Source organism: Centruroides sculpturatus, unplaced genomic scaffold (assembly GCF_000671375.1).
Source record: "Centruroides sculpturatus isolate CEXI.00-Female unplaced genomic scaffold, Cexi_2.0 scaffold114, whole genome shotgun sequence".
Taxonomy (NCBI): domain Eukaryota; kingdom Metazoa; phylum Arthropoda; class Arachnida; order Scorpiones; family Buthidae; genus Centruroides; species Centruroides sculpturatus.
In genome coordinates, this window is record NW_019384417.1 from 107996 (window position 1) to 126702 (window position 18707).

The 18707-nt window shown below is 32.6% G+C and overlaps 1 protein-coding gene and 2 non-coding genes across 3 annotated transcripts; 2 read left to right on the forward strand and 1 right to left on the reverse strand.

The window, feature by feature from the left end:
• Positions 1 to 6633: 6633 nt before the first annotated feature.
• Positions 6634 to 8553, forward strand: LOC111619229 (calpain-A-like). Its single transcript, XM_023360913.1, has 2 exons — positions 6634 to 7089; positions 8325 to 8553. Exons 1-2 carry the CDS (start codon positions 7045 to 7047, stop codon positions 8550 to 8552), a joined length of 273 nt encoding a protein of 90 aa, XP_023216681.1. The 5' UTR covers positions 6634 to 7044; the 3' UTR covers position 8553.
• Positions 8554 to 11648: 3095 nt separating this feature from the next.
• Trnav-uac lies at positions 11649 to 11721 on the reverse strand. The gene has a single exon. It is a non-coding gene; the product is annotated as a tRNA-Val (tRNA).
• Positions 11722 to 12200: 479 nt separating this feature from the next.
• Trnav-cac lies at positions 12201 to 12273 on the forward strand. The gene has a single exon. It is a non-coding gene; the product is annotated as a tRNA-Val (tRNA).
• Positions 12274 to 18707: the final 6434 nt, after the last annotated feature.

The following is an 18707-nucleotide window of genomic DNA, read 5'->3' on the forward strand; positions in this document are numbered from 1 at the left end:
AATCTTTACGATAAATGCTTCATAATAATCTTTACAAGGGGATGGGGTGTTTACAAGAATGTAACGCTAAGGACTTAATCCTTGGGTAAGAGAATGATCTATTTTTGTTTCTGAAGTGTTGCATATGGAATAGTTATGTTTATATCAATACTTTGTACGTTATACAAGTAATTAATAAAATAGTAGGCCTATAACGTTCGGTACTCCATGCTATATATACCTTTGAATAATTAAGGAGGTTATACGCGTTACGTAATTTTGGGAGGGAGTATATTTGATAGTGTTACGGCGCGTTACAGGAAAGTGACGCAATAGTTGAAAAGTATGAAAATAGTGTTACGTAATTTGTGGACGATTCCTTAGGTTTGGTCTGGTTTAGTCGTAGACGGCAACGCGACACATGGGCGGAATGCCTTCCGGGAGGTGTTTTTAAGGGTAACTGGCCCTATTCGGCTGTTACAGACGTGGAGAAAACCCAAAAAACTCCACGCAGTCAGCCCGTCCTGGCGAGGCGCGAACCCACCCACGACCGAACTTTTTTTTTTTTTTTTAACTCTTTCCGCCCTGTGGGCACTAAGAGGGCCTCTTTTTGCAAAGCCCATTATGGGTTCGGCCAGGTCCACGATGGGGCTGCCGAGTGGTGAGGGACGGGACCCGACATATCCGAACGGACCACCCCCGAAAAATTCCTGGGGATTTTTCGATCCGTTCGGATTCGAACCGGGTCCCCCAGAGCGGTAGGCTGCCACCTTGATCGCTCGGCCATCCGGTCGCAACCCCCCACGACCGAACTAGGGAACGGAACCGCTTGACCGCAGGTGGGCCTCTAAATTATTTAAAATTTCATTAAGATTGAATGCCCTTGTGGTGCTATTTGCGGGACAAGGGTGACTCTGATCCCTGCATAGGGAAATGATGACCATCCAATGAAAAAAAAAAAGATTGAATGCATCGTCTCAACTTTATAATTCTTTAAATAATTACATTATAGCCAGATTTGTTTTGGGCTATAATACGGACAATTAATTATTAAGATGCTAAGTAATTTGTCTATAGATAAGGGATTGATTCGCCATCCGGTGTTAAATTTAATCATTAGAAATAAATTAATTTAAAATATTCTTGTACAGTAAAACCCCGCTTAACACGGGGGATGCATTAAGCTGAGTCTTACTGTATTACTGTTTAAAAATTATCTATTTTTATAATACGTCTGTTCTACGTCATCGAATTAAATGATAAATAATAATTTTTTTGTGTTTTATTGAAGCTATTGGTTACGAAGATTATCGCGGCATTATCTATATAGTTTTGTTGTTGCTAAACGTGACTATTGCTTCATGATCCTTTGTATTAACATGGGAAAAACATATAACGTTTTGATAATATTCATAATTTTACCAGTTTTCACGGCAAGATCTATAGGTATGAATTGTTTAAAATTATTTTCTATTATTTAAAGTATAGACAGTTTAATTGTAAAAAACAGTATTGTTTAATATAGTCGTATCTCGTGTAATCAAAACCAAAACCGGAAAGAGGTGATCGAAGTTAATAAATCATGTATATTAATGTAATATTATAAAAAATTTATAACGTAATTAATTACATTTTTACTTGTTTAATCGTGGTTTAGATCAGTGGCGAACTCTTACGATTTAATGTTGAGGGGAGCCGAGTTAGTGTTTGTTTTTTTTCTTTGGAGGGTGCCAGGGCTTCTCGAACATCCTCTTGGTGTGCCACTGGTTTACATCTAGATGTATGTTAGGTTAATTAAAAAACATATCAAGTATATATATATATATATATGGTGAATTTTCATAACGTTATTTGTCTATAATACAGTTTTTAATTTATAATACATTATTATTAAAACATAATTGGAAATAAACTTAAAGAATACAAAAACTGTAAATTATCACATTATAATTTTATTAGAATTGTTACAATATGGAAAATATAATTTTAAGGTTCGTATAGCACTTTTCCTAGAAAAATATCTATTTATTGACAACAGAATATTAATTTAATAAATAGTTTATTAAATATTATAGTTAGATAGCAAGTTTCAATTAGTATTTGTACAATGGAACATGGTTAACTCGAATCAGTGGGGGAAAAGAAATTCGGACTTCTACATTCAAGCCACCAAGTATTAATATTATAATATACGAGCATTATATCAATACATTTTTATTATATTTAAACATAAACTCTTGGTTACCTGTTTTTTTCGACAGTGGGCTTGCTAAAAAGCTCCTCTTAATGTCCACAAGCAGAAAAGAGTTAATGAAATTGTAAATCTATAAATTCCCACTGTCTGTCTGTCTGTTAGGTAAATGAAAGAACAGAATAGATATGGAAACTGTAGGGGTAGAAGGCTCCGATTAACTATATTGACTAAGGTTATTTTAATTTAAAGCAGTTAGATGACCAGCGCGACTCTATTGTTAAAAGAAAAGCATGTTATACAGGATTAAACTACTATTAAAATGAAATGGAGAGCATATATTTAAATTAAAATTATGATTATAAATTGAAGCCAGGCATTGTGACGATGTCACAATGCCTGGCTGCAATTTAATGCCTGGCTCCATAATGTTAATATGCAATTTAATGCCAGGCTCCATAATACAATTTAAAGGCNGAATTAATATATATTAGAAAGTCTTAAGAGGTCTTTAAAATGTTAATTTTAACTATTTTTTTATACGTATTAAAATATCTTTTTCCCGTTCTCGATAAACAACTGGCACATTTATTAGGTTATCCACCTGGACTTGTCTGATGTATCGAAGTTGCGCATTTATTTCTCTAATCTTACATGAAACTTAACTTCACAAATTTTATATAATTAAGACAAATAGAGCAGATCTTTACAGCACACTAATTTGCGCATTGAAAAATCCATAAATTATATATTTTTTAAATTTTTAAATGAAAGTTCATTTGTTGTTCTACTTACATGTGGACGTTTCCATTCTATATATACGGGAGGGCTTCTACTAAAGTAGAGCGAAGCATCTTCAGCAGGAAATTGCGGATCTTCAAATAAAACACCTTCATCAAGGCATTTCTGTCGAAGTTTAGCAAAATCTTGAACATTTCGTTTCAAACGAAATCCTGAACCTCTATCACCATACTAAAAAAATTAAGAAAATACATTATATAAATTACTTTCTGGGCATAGAAATGTATAAAAATACGCGAAATTTTCATGTTAATCTTACTATCCACATGTGGCATACATCAGTAAAAAATAACATGCAAAAATAACATGTAAAATTGGTGTTATATAACAATTTCCGCCCATTTTCTCGATTATTTCTTGCATTGCCTTCACCTTTGTAAGGTTAACCAGGGTTTTATCTAGATTTAACACTATAAAGATCAAGATTTTACCTCTGTTTAACCTCATAAAGGTTAGGGGTTTTGCCCCTGTTAAACTTCATAAAGGTCAAGGTATTAAGCGTGTAGATTACATTAAAAAGAAACCCCTCCTCCAACGGAAATTTAATGACATTTTAAACGTTATAACTAATTATTACACATGTTTATTTATTATTCAAGCATGATGATTGTGACAATATGCTACTACAGAATTAAATAAGCCACTAAACACTTCTTGAACTTGTTTATAGATTCTAACTTTCAACCGAGTAGTTCAAGGTGAGCAGGTGTTTTGAAAAATAACCTTCATATTATTTTCCTTTTGTTTAAATATAATATAAAGGGATAAGGAGGAGCAGAGGGGTTAAATTTTTGATTTTAAGTCAAGTTTTTGTGTTTGAAGTGGATGAAAATGAATAAAATCTTGAAGCTTTCTACATATGCTATTGTGTAATTTAATACATTTTGAGGTTTTTGTAACTTAAAATAGATGTGGGAGGCGAAGATAAGCGATATCTTTACTTAAATAAATTATTTTTTAAATAATATTTCTAGTTGATATCTTATTTAATCATATTTTTATCAGGTTGAGTAAGCAAAGCAAACACTTTCTTGGTAGTGATCTCTAATATCTAAATAAGAGCTAATTTTCCATAGAAAGAACTCCCAGTGGGCATTTCCTTGGCAGATCGCCCATGTGTTGCATTGTCTTATTAAATCAAACCAATCCATTCGAAGCGCTAGTTTATTGGATTATAATGGACTGGAATTACCGGGAAAAGGAATAAATGATAATCCAACAAAANAAACATTTTTTTAAAATATTTAAATATAAAATTAATAATATTTTAAATAAATACTACATAATTTAATACTTTATATAGCATTAAAAAATGAAAATGGGTTAAGAAAGTTGGGAGAATTCACTCCAGAAAATCACTACATCTCCTATCCTCAGAGTATGCTCTGAAGGTAGGATACAATACAAAATCCTATCCTTAAAAGTACGTATATTTTCATTGTATGAGTTTAATTAAACACATACATTCGTCGAGACTAAACAAACATAAAGTTATATACTTACTCTGTATATTCTCCAGCCGTATGTAGTTGTAGTAATGGTTGGCATGATACTTCACGTGCTTCCCACATAAACAGACAATTTCGCTGTGTGAGGACAACAGCCTACACTTCACTACAACCCCAACTTTTACTCACTTTCGATACGTCACTAATGACGACACTACAGTTTTATTTTTGTTTCCGTCATGATTTCCTGTTTGCTCTTTTTTTTCCTCCCTCTCTCTCTCGTTAGATATTGTAATTAAAGTAAACGTATACGTAACATTTGTCACGAGGAACCTCCATGTTTTATTTATTATGATAACGTTTTGTTGGAGAGTTGCGTAAAGGTTTTCTATGCTAATTATGGGATTTACCAATAAATATGATGTTGTAAAAGGGGTTAATGTTTTATGACTATTGTTTACAATAATTTGAAATTATTTACAGATATAATGCTTGAAATTTTCTAAAATTACAACATTTCTTTTCGTTAGAAATCATTTTTTTCTTTCCTACCCCATTATTTACAAATGGCTGAAGTATTGCCAAGCTAAACAGTAAACCACTCGAGATAAGAGCTGTAAATCAGTATTAAAAGTGTAAATCAGTGAAAAATTCTGTTATTATTAAAACTAATACCGACATTTTTCTCTAAAGTCACTTTCCAGCATCTGCAGTTGTTCGCTACATAAACACAGAAGGGGGAATATGTCTAAAATAGAAGTATATATACATTACAACCCCGGAGAGGCTCGAATTTCTTAACTTAAACTTCCAATCTATAGCTTAGATACATCACAAAGAAATCTGTTTTCAAGTGTTTTTGTATATATTACACACTACACTTTAAGAGAGTTCATTAATTCCTTTACAGATTATTCCCCAATTAGTGATATATATCGCACTTCATTAATCTTTCCTAAAATAATCAGCCATTATTTTTATGTGCATGAATAGTTGAAAGACCAAAAAATAAATATAGAAACACACACACACACCAATTTATGACTGTTTTAATTGGAGAATATGAAGATTTATATAATGTTTCTGCTAAGAATTTCATATATTTCTTGAAAATTCTGTTATATTTTAATGATATTGATGGCCTGACACAGTTATGACCACGTCTTAATGACTTATTAATTTATATAAAATTAAAGTTTCTTTATATTATTAAATAACGATTAGTTAAACGGGAATGAGAAATTTAATTGTAATTAATTAATTGTTGTTTATTAATAGTATAAAGAAACTTTAATTTTAATATATAAATTAATTGCAATCAATTTCTTTATTACGTTTAAATTCTTTATTAAAATTGAGAAATTAATTACATTTTAAAAAGTTTTTAAACGTAATAAAGAAATTGATTGCAATTAATTTATATATTAAAATTAAAGTTTCTTTATACTATTAATAAACAACAATTAATTAATTACAATTAAATTTCTCATTCCCGTTTAACTAATCGTTATTTAATAATATAAAGAAACTTTAATTTTATATAAATTAATAAGTCATTAAGACGTGGTCATAACTGTGTCAGGCCATCAATATCATTAAAATATAACAGAATTTTCAAGAAATATATGAAATTCTTAGCAGAAACATTATATAAATCTTCATATTCTCCAATTAAAACAGTCATAAATTGGTGTGTGTGTGTGTTTCTATATTTATTTTTTGGTCTTTCAACTATTCATGCACATAAAAATAATGGCTGATTATTTTAGGAAAGATTAATGAAGTGCGATATATATCACTAATTGGGGAATAATCTGTAAAGGAATTAATGAACTCTCTTAAAGTGTAGTGTGTAATATATACAAAAACACTTGAAAACAGATTTCTTTGTGATGTATCTAAGCTATAGATTGGAAGTTTAAGTTAAGAAATTCGAGCCTCTCCGGGGTTGTAATGTATATATACTTCTATTTTAGACATATTCCCCCTTCTGTGTTTATGTAGCGAACAACTGCAGATGCTGGAAAGTGACTTTAGAGAAAAATGTCGGTATTAGTTTTAATAATAACAGAATTTTTCACTGATTTACACTTTTAATACTGATTTACAGCTCTTATCTCGAGTGGTTTACTGTTTAGCTTGGCAATACTTCAGCCATTTATAAATAATGGGGTAGGAAAAAAATAAAATGAGTTCTAACGAAAAGAAATGTTGTAATTTTAGAAAATTTCAAGCATTATATCTGTAAATAATTTCAAATTATTGTAAACAATAGTCATAAAACATTAACCCCTTTTACAACATCATATTTATTGGTAAATCCCATAATTAGCATAGAAAACCTTTACGCAACTCTCCAACAAAACGTTATCATAATAAATAAAACATGGAGGTTCCTCGTGACAAATGTTACGTATACGTTTACTTTAATTACAATATCTAACGAGAGAGAGAGGGAGGAAAAAAAAGAGCAAACAGGAAATCATGACGGAAACAAAAATAAAACTGTAGTGTCGTCATTAGTGACGTATCGAAAGTGAGTAAAAGTTGGGGTTGTAGTGAAGTGTAGGCTGTTGTCCTCACACAGCGAAATTGTCTGTTTATGTGGGAAGCACGTGAAGTATCATGCCAACCATTACTACAACTACATACGGCTGGAGAATATACAGAGTAAGTATATAACTTTATGTTTGTTTAGTCTCGACGAATGTATGTGTTTAATTAAACTCATACAATGAAAATATACGTACTTTTAAGGATAGGATTTTGTATTGTATCCTACCTTCAGAGCATACTCTGAGGATAGGAGATGTAGTGATTTTCTGGAGTGAATTCTCCCAACTTTCTTAACCCATTTTCATTTTTTAATGCTATATAAAGTATTAAATTATGTAGTATTTATTTAAAATATTATTAATTTTATATTTAAATATTTTAAAAAAATGTTTTTAATTATACAATTAATATCTGTATAAATTTTTAAAGCAGAATTTCTGTCCTTTAAGCAACGTTTATTAATAATATTCAGAGTATTATCACTACCAAGAAAGTGTTTGCTTTGCTTACTCAACCTGATAAAAATATGATTAAATAAGATATCAACTAGAAATATTATTTAAAAAATAATTTATTTAAGTAAAGATATCGCTTATCTTCGCCTCCCACATCTATTTTAAGTTACAAAAACCTCAAAATGTATTAAATTACACAATAGCATATGTAGAAAGCTTCAAGATTTTATTCATTTTCATCCACTTCAAACACAAAAACTTGACTTAAAATCAAAAATTTAACCCCTCTGCTCCTCCTTATCCCTTTATATTATATTTAAACAAAAGGAAAATAATATGAAGGTTATTTTTCAAAACACCTGCTCACCTTGAACTACTCGGTTGAAAGTTAGAATCTATAAACAAGTTCAAGAAGTGTTTAGTGGCTTATTTAATTCTGTAGTAGCATATTGTCACAATCATCATGCTTGAATAATAAATAAACATGTGTAATAATTAGTTATAACGTTTAAAATGTCATTAAATTTCCGTTGGAGGAGGGGTTTCTTTTTAATGTAATCTACACGCTTAATACCTTGACCTTTATGAAGTTTAACAGGGGCAAAACCCCTAACCTTTATGAGGTTAAACAGGGGTAAAATCTTGATCTTTATAGTGTTAAATCTAGATAAAACCCTGGTTAACCTTACAAAGGTGAAGGCAATGCAAGAAATAATCGAGAAAATGGGCGGAAATTGTTATATAACACCAATTTTACATGTTATTTTTGCATGTTATTTTTTACTGATGTATGCCACATGTGGATAGTAAGATTAACATGAAAATTTCGCGTATTTTTATACATTTCTATGCCCAGAAAGTAATTTATATAATGTATTTTCTTAATTTTTTTAGTATGGTGATAGAGGTTCAGGATTTCGTTTGAAACGAAATGTTCAAGATTTTGCTAAACTTCGACAGAAATGCCTTGATGAAGGTGTTTTATTTGAAGATCCGCAATTTCCTGCTGAAGATGCTTCGCTCTACTTTAGTAGAAGCCCTCCCGTATATATAGAATGGAAACGTCCACATGTAAGTAGAACAACAAATGAACTTTCATTTAAAAATTTAAAAAATATATAATTTATGGATTTTTCAATGCGCAAATTAGTGTGCTGTAAAGATCTGCTCTATTTGTCTTAATTATATAAAATTTGTGAAGTTAAGTTTCATGTAAGATTAGAGAAATAAATGCGCAACTTCGATACATCAGACAAGTCCAGGTGGATAACCTAATAAATGTGCCAGTTGTTTATCGAGAACGGGAAAAAGATATTTTAATACGTATAAAAAAATAGTTAAAATTAACATTTTAAAGACCTCTTAAGACTTTCTAATATATATTAATTCTAGAAATAATATAAAATTAAGTATTTTACTAGAAATGCGAGAGAAAAATCCATTCATCCGTAAAGATTCCCGAGAAATCGACATTAAAATGAGCCAAAAATGTGCCATACAGATTATAAATTACAATATATAAGAGGTCCTGACTGTAATTTCTATATTAAATTGTCAGCAAAACATGACAGATCATCAATGAGTAATATAATTATTATTAAATTTAGATGGAGATGTTTCCCTATTTAAACAATCGAAAAGGATTAGTTATAAGTTTCTAAACCATGTACCATTCAGTTTAATGAATTAAGATATAAAGTAGCATTACACAAGAATCCGGATTCGAATCCAATCAGTGGGCATTCATTAATTCAATAGATTATGTGGCCAGCCTCAATTATGCCCATTAGTAATTGATCTGTCTAATACTTAATAAGGACCGGTTTTCTCGTAGAAAGTCCTCCCCTTGGTATGTTGCATCGCCTTCTCCCGTCAGTCCAATTGTTTTCGACTCGCATCCGATGAGTCTAAAGAGGAGTCATGTGAACTCACTTAATGACCATATTTGAAAATTGTTATAGCTTACAGAAGATTAGTATGGTCTGCATGCACAAGAGCCATACATAAATTAACTCATAGAATCATAAATAATAGTATTTTATCTATTCTTCTCTTATAAATATAAGGATTAAGTATCAACTGAATAATGTATGAGTCTATCGCGTCACCAACTTTACGATTACGCCATATTAATTATTGTTTTTTTTTAACTAAAAAAGACCACGAATTTTTACTAAATTAAGATGTGGTGTGTATTGTACGTGACGCTATCGAGTAATATGATATTCCACTTTCAGTACCATAAATTTGAAAGGTTGTGCTACAAGAACAACTACATAAGTAGCTTCCTGGAAGTAATTAAGCTTCAAAATGACTTTGACAGCTTAATGCCAGCTCTACAAAAATAGTAAAATGGAAATTACAAATGATGATTCGTTTATTTTTCTTTGATATTCTAGTTTTTAGGTTAAAAGAATTCCACGTATGAGAATTTGATACAAGGTTAACTAAATTAACATTTCAACAGCCATGTTCATCAAATTGGCTTTTTAGTCTACAAAAAATATGAGTTAAATAATACGTTAAAGCAAAAATCTACATCCCATATGAGCAGTCCTTAAGTTGTAACATTACAGGCTTTCCCTTCCATCAAATAATGATAAACATAAGAATGTGAGGTCTTAAATTAAACTCATAACGCGAAGCCATAATGTTTAGCGTATATATACAAATACAACCCAGCAAAGAACTACATATANTGTCACAATGCCTGGCTGCAATTTAATGCCTGGCTCCATAATGTTAATATGCAATTTAATGCCAGGCTCCATAATACAATTTAATTGCATGCCAGGCATTGTGACGATGTCACAATGCCTGGCTCGTTATCAATTTAAGTTTAATTCTTAGAAGTGATACTTTAACTTCAGATAAACTCTTAAATTTTCTATCTTATTATATTTTATATAAAATTTATTTCTACTATAATATTCGAATTAACGACAAAGTATTTTTATGATATTTCATAACTCTATTGCATGGACTTATCGCATTGTAAAGCGCCTGTACTAAACTCAACCGAAACTGTGTGGCATATTTTTAAATAATAATTAAATGTTATCTTTATTTGCGTAGTTTTTTAGTAGTAATTTTGAATTTTAATATGTTAACTTATCTCGCATATCCTTATATGATAATTTGACCTTCGATTCGATAAATTTGTATTGTTTACGTATAATTTATTTTAGCAATTTAATGTTATAAGTATGTGAATAATGGTCGAACATAACATAATTAGGAAAGTAATCATTTTGCATTCGTTTTCGTATTTATAATTTATCAATCAGTTTTATTTGTTTCATATTTTTTGCCTCATTTCCCTCATATTTAGCCACTAAACTGCCGAAGAAAGTAAATACAACTCGTACGAATTGGTGAAAATGAAACTAATGTCATTATAAATATACAGACAGTCGACCCCCATAACACTGTTGATTATTCCGTTTTATATGAATTCCATGTTGTACGAGTCACTTAGATTTTACAAATATGTGAGCCATTCACTGCCCGGCACACGTATTTGTAAAATCTAAGTGACTCGTGCAACATGGAATTCATATAAAACGGAAAAATCAACAGTGTTATAAGAGGGTCGACTTGTATTTAATAATACAAAAACTGTTTAACCTTCACTAACTTTTTACAATTCTTTTGAAAATTTCTTATCGGTTTGTTCCTAATGTCATTAATCGGATGCTTTATCTTAAATTATTTTCTCGTTTTGTTCTTTATCATTTCATTATCACGAATATTATTTGTTTAGTGTTATCAGCCTTGACTAGACTTATTTCAGTTATTCAATTAAACTTTCCGAAACTCTCTTATTAAATATCGAATTTTTTATTTTAAAATAATTTATGGTATTGTTATGGTTAGATTTGTCCACATTAAATTGAAATTTTTAGTTTTATATATAACAATACATATACTTAATTATATGGTTTTTATACATTCATATATATTATGGTACTGTAATTCTTTCATAATATAAACATATGTTTGAACTTCTGCCATTATATTGTATAATTTTCTCTCTAATATGATGAGTTAAATTTGGGAAATAACGCTTTAGTTCGTATCACTAATGCAACGGCTCCACAATGAGTCAATCATTATCTGTGAAATGAACTGACAATAAAAAGTTCACGAGCAAACAAGACGATCAATATCTACCATCACCTGCATTGAAGAAGAATTTTTGAGGCTGTCGTAAAATATTGTATCTGTCAGGGATCGAACCTGAGACCTTCCGCGTGTAAAGCGGACGTGATAACCGCTACACCACAGACACCTGACAGAGAATAGCGGAATGGCATTATTTCTTCTCGAACTGATCCTGGGTCGTATTCAAAAGTAATTGATTTTCCACGTTCGGATCTAGCGACGTTATCGGATAGCTTCAGCCGAGGGAAACTTCGAAAGAATTTCGTAAACATTCAAGCAGACGGAGAGAGCAGAAAAGGTGTTTGCAATTGTCGCACGCCAGAAAACAAATGCGAGTTTTTCCTCTGTGAAAACGGCGAAGCAATTTGGTGATTGAAAAACACGTAACCGAAGGATAAGATGAACAAACGACTTTGCGAGTTGGATCTGCGAGGAATCGCCATTACTGAAGAGAAAACAAATGCGACGGACGTGACGACTCGTGGTTGTGAAGTTAACGAGTTTCCATCGTGAAAAGAATAAGAAAAGTGCCAATTTACTGCTGCAATTGAACTTAGCACAACGATTTAAGCGGACTTAGAAAAGTTCAGTGGTGGAGATGGTCGAGTGCTTGTGGTGTAGTGGTTATCACGTCCGCTTCACACGCGGAAGGTCCCAGGTTCGAAACCTGGCAAGCACAGCTTCGATATTTTTGTCGTTTTGTTTGATCGACATGTGGCACCGCATTATGCAATAATGCTCCTGTAACGTTTCTGTTGTTACGTGCTTCGCTTGGCTCAGAGAAGAAATAAGTTTACTTTTAAAATTATGCATCAGATTAGAGAAGGAACGTGGGCTCACTGCATGGCTGTATTTAACTGACTTATTGGAAGCATTTATGAGGTACTTAAGTGTACAACTGTATGATTGTATCATTTAAAATAATAGACTAAGCAAGGTACCATTTGAATAAAGGAAACAAAAATTAATTTATTTGTTGTTTTATCTGTCAGAAAGTAAAGCCTGGACTCAACATTACCTGGAAACAGAAACTCAGAAACAGAACTGAGAACATACAGAGTTAAGCTTACAGCTACAACAGTCGACAGTAGTCGAAGTCGGGTCTTCTAATTTGTTTCGTCTCTCGAAGGGTGAATCCCACTGGAACTATTCTTTCGGATACTTTCGGAAGGTCGTCATTGGAAAGAGAAAGTTCGTCACGAGGTCGGGGTGCAATCCAGTTTGACACGGATATGCGGAAGAGATTTCTTTTTCACCTTTTGGTGCCATACAATAAGAAGGAGAGAAGCTCTCCGCGTTCTTGAACCCCATTTTATAAGTTTTTTCGGGTCCCACACCGAACATTCCGATAGGTTGTTTCCGACTCACCCCAGCTTTCCGATCGGTCTTCACTCGTTACGAAACGTATCCAGATCACGGGGAGAGTCAACACCGATCCCTATCGAAGATGTTCTACTGCAATCAAATTACACGTAACTACGCGCTTTTATTGGATGCTGTACAACAGAAAAATTAAATAATTTTTAACTGCTTTCGGTTTTGTTTCTGTCCAACTGAAATTTTCGTCAGTTTGGTTATAAGTTTTACGATTTCGTTGCGGATTCAGGTGACATGGAGCCCAGCTGAAGAGGTAATTTTACATACGACAGGTAAAATGTACTTTATAGTGTCAAGTTTTCTCCCCCCCCCTCAAGCTTTCTATGATAAAGTAAAGATTGAAGAATGGAGAAGAGTAGCTAATGTTTCTACAAATTAAAAAACAGACTCGTTAAATCGTTACTTCCAATTGGACAGTAGAACGTCACTGTAGAAAGTTTTTATTTGTTTTTCAGATAATTCTCACATTTGTAATCCCGGAGCAGAAGGTTTCTCGGAGTGTCAATCTAAAAAAGCACATTGTGTGCCTGTGTCAAGTGAGGAACCACCGTATAGATGTGAGTGTGGACCGAACAAAATATTCAGTATACAAAAGATATGTATAGGTAATATCAGAATATTTTTATATATTTTAAATATAAGACAATAAATTTATCACTTATTTACAAAAAGCTTTTTTTTAAAGACGATGACGTCTGTTTATCAAATTCGGATTCGTATGAAATCTGTTCGGCCGCAAATGCGGAATGCCAAAAAGACGAAAATAATGAAAAAGGATACGTCTGCATTTGCAGAAGTGGAGAATTCATTAACAATTATTGTCATGGTAATTGTTTTAAAATAAGTTTTAATTAATTTTTCATTTGTAATTTAAATTTGTGTTGAAGATGTTTATTGAATACAAATTTCGATTTAATACCATAATTTGTTTGCTTCCAAAATTGCCATCAAAACGAAGTACAAGTCGACCCCCCTATAAAATTGTTAATTATTCCGTTTTATATGAATTCCATGTTGTACGAGTCACTTAGATTTTACAAATACGTGTGCCGGACTGTGAACGGCACACGTATTTGTAAAATCTAAATGACTCGTACAACATGGAATTCATATAAAACGGAAAAATCGGTCGACTGTATTTCATAAAGTCCTTGATATAAAAGTAACGGCACGTTTTTCGTGACTTTTGCCAATGATTACTATCGATTATTGGTCTAGAGAGTGTCATGTAACAATAGGACGCCATTTTTGGTCAAACTTTATATTAATGCTGCTTCTATATAGATCAACGATTTTTCGTGGATTATATCGTTCTTGTTGTTCGCTTAGAAGTGTTCTAATCTTGCATAAGTTAAAATTATTTGCATTCCCCATTAGTGAAATGGAATTGTGAAAGAAAATATGAGTTTAAAAATATCGGGAGAGAAATTTGTAGCAACAAAGCATTTTAGATTATGTCAGATAAGTCTAGATAATTTTAAAGTAATAAACAAGTATCCTACGTATAATGCGGTAGTTATAGTTGTGGCCAAAAGTAGAGCTATGAAAGGAAGTATGCAGATTTCTCCAGTATTTTTAGGACAAAATATTAGTATTTTGTTGCATAACCAGAGCTTCTGATCACTGCATTACATCTACGTTCCATTGAGTCAACTAAGTTGTCAAGCAGTGATTTGGGTGTCTCATACCATGCTTTTTAAATGGTAGACCACAATTCATTTAGATTCGAATATGTACAGTACGCTGGCGTATATGTCTCTCAACTTCATCCTAAAGATTCTCTATGGGGTTGAGGTCTGGCGATTTGGCTGCCATGTCATAAGATTCACCCTTTTGTCCTAAAAACACTGGAGAAATCTGCATACTTTCTTTGGTAGCTCTACTTTTGTCACAGTGTAAAATATAAAAACTTTGTTTTTTCTTTTGTAAATCAGATTTAAAATGAAATTTATTTGAGTTAATTGAGTATTTTGACTTTTTTTTTTGTGCTCTTTTCAACGATCGCAATATTAATTATGTAAGTAGGTGGTGAACAAAATAGAGGTCGCATTTTTCATATGTCAAGGGTAACTCTACTTTTGGCCACTACTGTACGTTCCGATGTTTGTTTGTTTGACTACGGCAACGCAACACTTGGGCGATCTGCCTGGGGGAATGCCTTCCGGGAGGGTAACTGGCCCCTATTCAGGCGTTACAGACGTGGAGAAAATCCAGAGATCTCCATGTGGCCAGCCCGTCTGGACGAGGCGCGACCGAACTCCCAGTGTTCAGGGAACGGAACCGCTAGGCCACTGTTTGGCCAGTTACGTTCCGAAAAACGAGCGTGTTATGCGAATATATCCTATACGAAACAAAGGGCTAATGCAAAACATAGGGGTACGTTCCAGAAGTTTGCAAAAGTATATTATTATACGGCTTTTGTTTTCGCCACCCGATACGAGTTTGGCAGGAAACCGAACCCAAGAAGGGTTTGCGGGTATAAACCACGTTTGTGGGTGGCGAAAGACTCTGAATCAAGACACCTTTACAAATTTCTCATTTATTGTTACAAAAATTGTCGCTTACATACTTAATCTTATTCCCTCTACTTCCGTTGATAGACGTTCTTGGGATTCAGGTCAACAGTTCGTAACTTCTTTTCGATGTTCGGGTGAAGCCGGACCCGAGATGAAGTCATTGACAAGTTGGACGAGGGGGCTACTTAATCCTGATACTGTTACACACTTCGTAAGCTTACTACGGTGTCTCCATAGTTTCCAAACGATGAAGTCGAGCATTGAAGTGAATTTGAGAAGTTGACTGGAAGTTAAACGCGGTTAAAGAGGTATGGATGGAGATGCACCCAATGACCTTGAGATGCGTGTTTATATAAAATTTATCCTCGGGCCGAGCAATTTATTTGGTCCCGAATCCTTCTCTCTCCTCCCCGATTTGTATCCAGATAGAACTAGACCCGATCGGGACGAAAGACAGGTCGAATAGCTATGTTAATCTGACACTGCATCTCGATCTAGGAGGACGGAATGTTTAAACAAACTTTGGAACTTTTGCTATTATTTCGATGAGTCTTGTTCTTTTTTCTTGTCTGTTAAGAATTTCTATTAAGTGTTTCGAAATACTTTATGGTATTTTGAGCTCGTGTCGGACAGGAAAGACGAACTTTGGCTTCAGTGCTCGTAAATGTAACACGCGAACTCAGGTCGTGCTTCGCCAACAGGCTGGTCACGGCCACATGAAATTTTTCGGTTCTTCTTTAAGTTAGTAACATGTAAATAGCGGCCAGTTTCCTATAAATGACCTGGGAGGATATCCTCCTCGACAGATTGCCCATAAGGCAGGTTCCCGTGCACAAATCAAACTAAAACGAATCTACAATGCTTCGTCAAGTTTCCCCCTCAAGCTTTCTATGAGAAAGTAGAGATTGAAGAATGGAGAAGAGTAGCTAATGTTTCTAGAAATTAAAAAACAGACTCGTTAAATCGTTACTTCCAATTGGACAGTAGAACGTCACTGTAGAAAGTTTTTATTTGTTTTTCAGATAATTCTCACATTTGTAATCCCGNACATGTAAATAGCGGCCAGTTTCCTATAAATGACCTGGGAGGATATCCTCCTCGACAGATTGCCCATAAGGCAGGTTCCCGTGCACAAATCAAACTAAAACGAATCTACAATGCTTCCTGATGATGCACCAGATCAAAGTGATGGATGCAATCTAAGCGTTTTAAATATTATCACAGGGAACAAAGTTTACATTGGCACTTGGTGCAGCAAACCAGACTTGTATTACTCCCATATTCTTTACTGGAAATTTAATTTGTTTGATTCTTGTCTTTCAGTACTATATTTCGGAGATTTCTGTAGTACTGTAGAGCAATAAGACTCATCGCTATATATTCGCAAAGCATTCAAATCGTTTTCGTCACCAATTTTTTTCTATATATCTATTGTTTGAGGTATTTCAATTTACTCCCGGTAATGTGAATTTCATGGGCTAATAGTGAATATGGCGCTATATAGTGATTTGACCGTACAATAAATGAAATTTCTTCGTATCTATAATATTAATTACTTTTAGTTTAATTTTGAAATATTTTATAGAACCGACTGAAAGCTCTACCGAACAGTCTTCATTATCAACAAATTCGGAGATTACTACAGCTTCTATTACTACAAGTGAAATAATTACAACTACAGAAATATTACAAGAGATTAACCAATCAAGTGAGTTTTTAGTATTGTTTTTGTGTACAGTACTGATTTACAATTATTAGATTTTAATGAAACGAAGTAGAATGACTAAATTAGGTATTTGCAATATTATAATTGAGGTGGATAATCATTATATATTGACCGCCCAACTCAGCCGAGACTATCGAAACATGGGCGAACGAGATCCATGTAAGAAAGAGTTGGTTTTTTTCTGATGCGGAAGGGAATATTTACGTGCAAGAAGGACTGTTTTTGAAAGGAGATTCGTGACTTTAACCTTATTTTTCAAATATAAAAGAAACCAATGAACGATAATTTTCTATTGTCTATGCACCTTTTATGTTTACCAAAATATGGCTTTGAAAACACCAAGGAACATATAAACTACGGTTGCAGTTGGTCAGTGTTGGTAAGACGTGTTTCGCCAGCATTGAGTTAATTCTGCACGTTTTGAGCTTTTCGTGAGTTCCAACATAATTCGGATGAGTAAGAATTTCATTGACTAATGTTTTGTTTAATACTTTAATAACAATAGCGTATAACATACAGAGCAACTTTCCCTCTTATTAGTCCGTTATACCGAGTGTCAACCGTACACTTATATATAATTAAGTAAATCATTATCATTATATATTGTATTTAAAATTATTTATTTCAATAAAGTAATTTTTAAGGTATTCGAACTTCTCCACAACCAATATCAACAATTATTCGTGATATTATAACAAAAACTACCATAAAGAAGACCCCTCAAACGTATACTGAAGATTTGAAAGATGTAATTTCTACCGAATCTTCTAAAATTACAACGGAATCGGGTGAGTTTCAATTGTTAATTTGATATTTTCAAACAATAAAATAAGCCTTTTAATAAAACTTTTATTAAAATTATTCTGAATAATTTTTACAAGATATATTTATATTCTATTGAAAAATTGAATAACCTGAAAATATTGATATAACAGTTAGAGATATTGAAAACCCTACAACAAAATACACCAAGACAGATCTTAATGTAACAACATCGAATAAGAAAGATGAAAATCATTTAGAATCTTTGGAAAAAAACCAATCAGGTAAATTTTTTTTATTTAAGAGTAAAGAATATAATTAAAAAGGTCTATCTCTTATAGTAAATTTCCATTCTGTTCGTAAATAAGAAGTGTTTTCTAGTATATTAGAACCCCGTTTATACGGATCCCGTTAATCCGGATTATAAAACACAATCCCTGTCTCAGATAGACAGACATACGGAAAACCTATAATTGCAAAAATATCAAACTCCCAAATACATACATTCTTGCCTGAGTGTAGCAAGAATATATTTGTTCGGCATATGATGTTCATTGTTATGCATTCCGAGGGAGTGTTCTTTGAATATTTTGTTGAATCCTTTAAGATTTTCAATTTAAAAAATCGATACTTTCCTGTTGAATAAATATATTGTGTTTTCTCGTGGCATTCAATGTGTTTTAATAAGTTAATTGTTCGGAACCTCGCGCTTTATTATTTACTCAACACCCT

Bases quoted from the DNA above. Each gene is read 5' to 3' on its own strand.
- LOC111619229 (XM_023360913.1), top strand. From the start codon at position 7,045: ATGCCAACCATTACTACAACTACATACGGCTGGAGAATATACAGA. The intron at 7,090-8,324 runs GTAAGTATATAA...TAATTTTTTTAG, and splicing joins ACGGCTGGAGAATATACAGA to TATGGTGATAGAGGTTCAGG.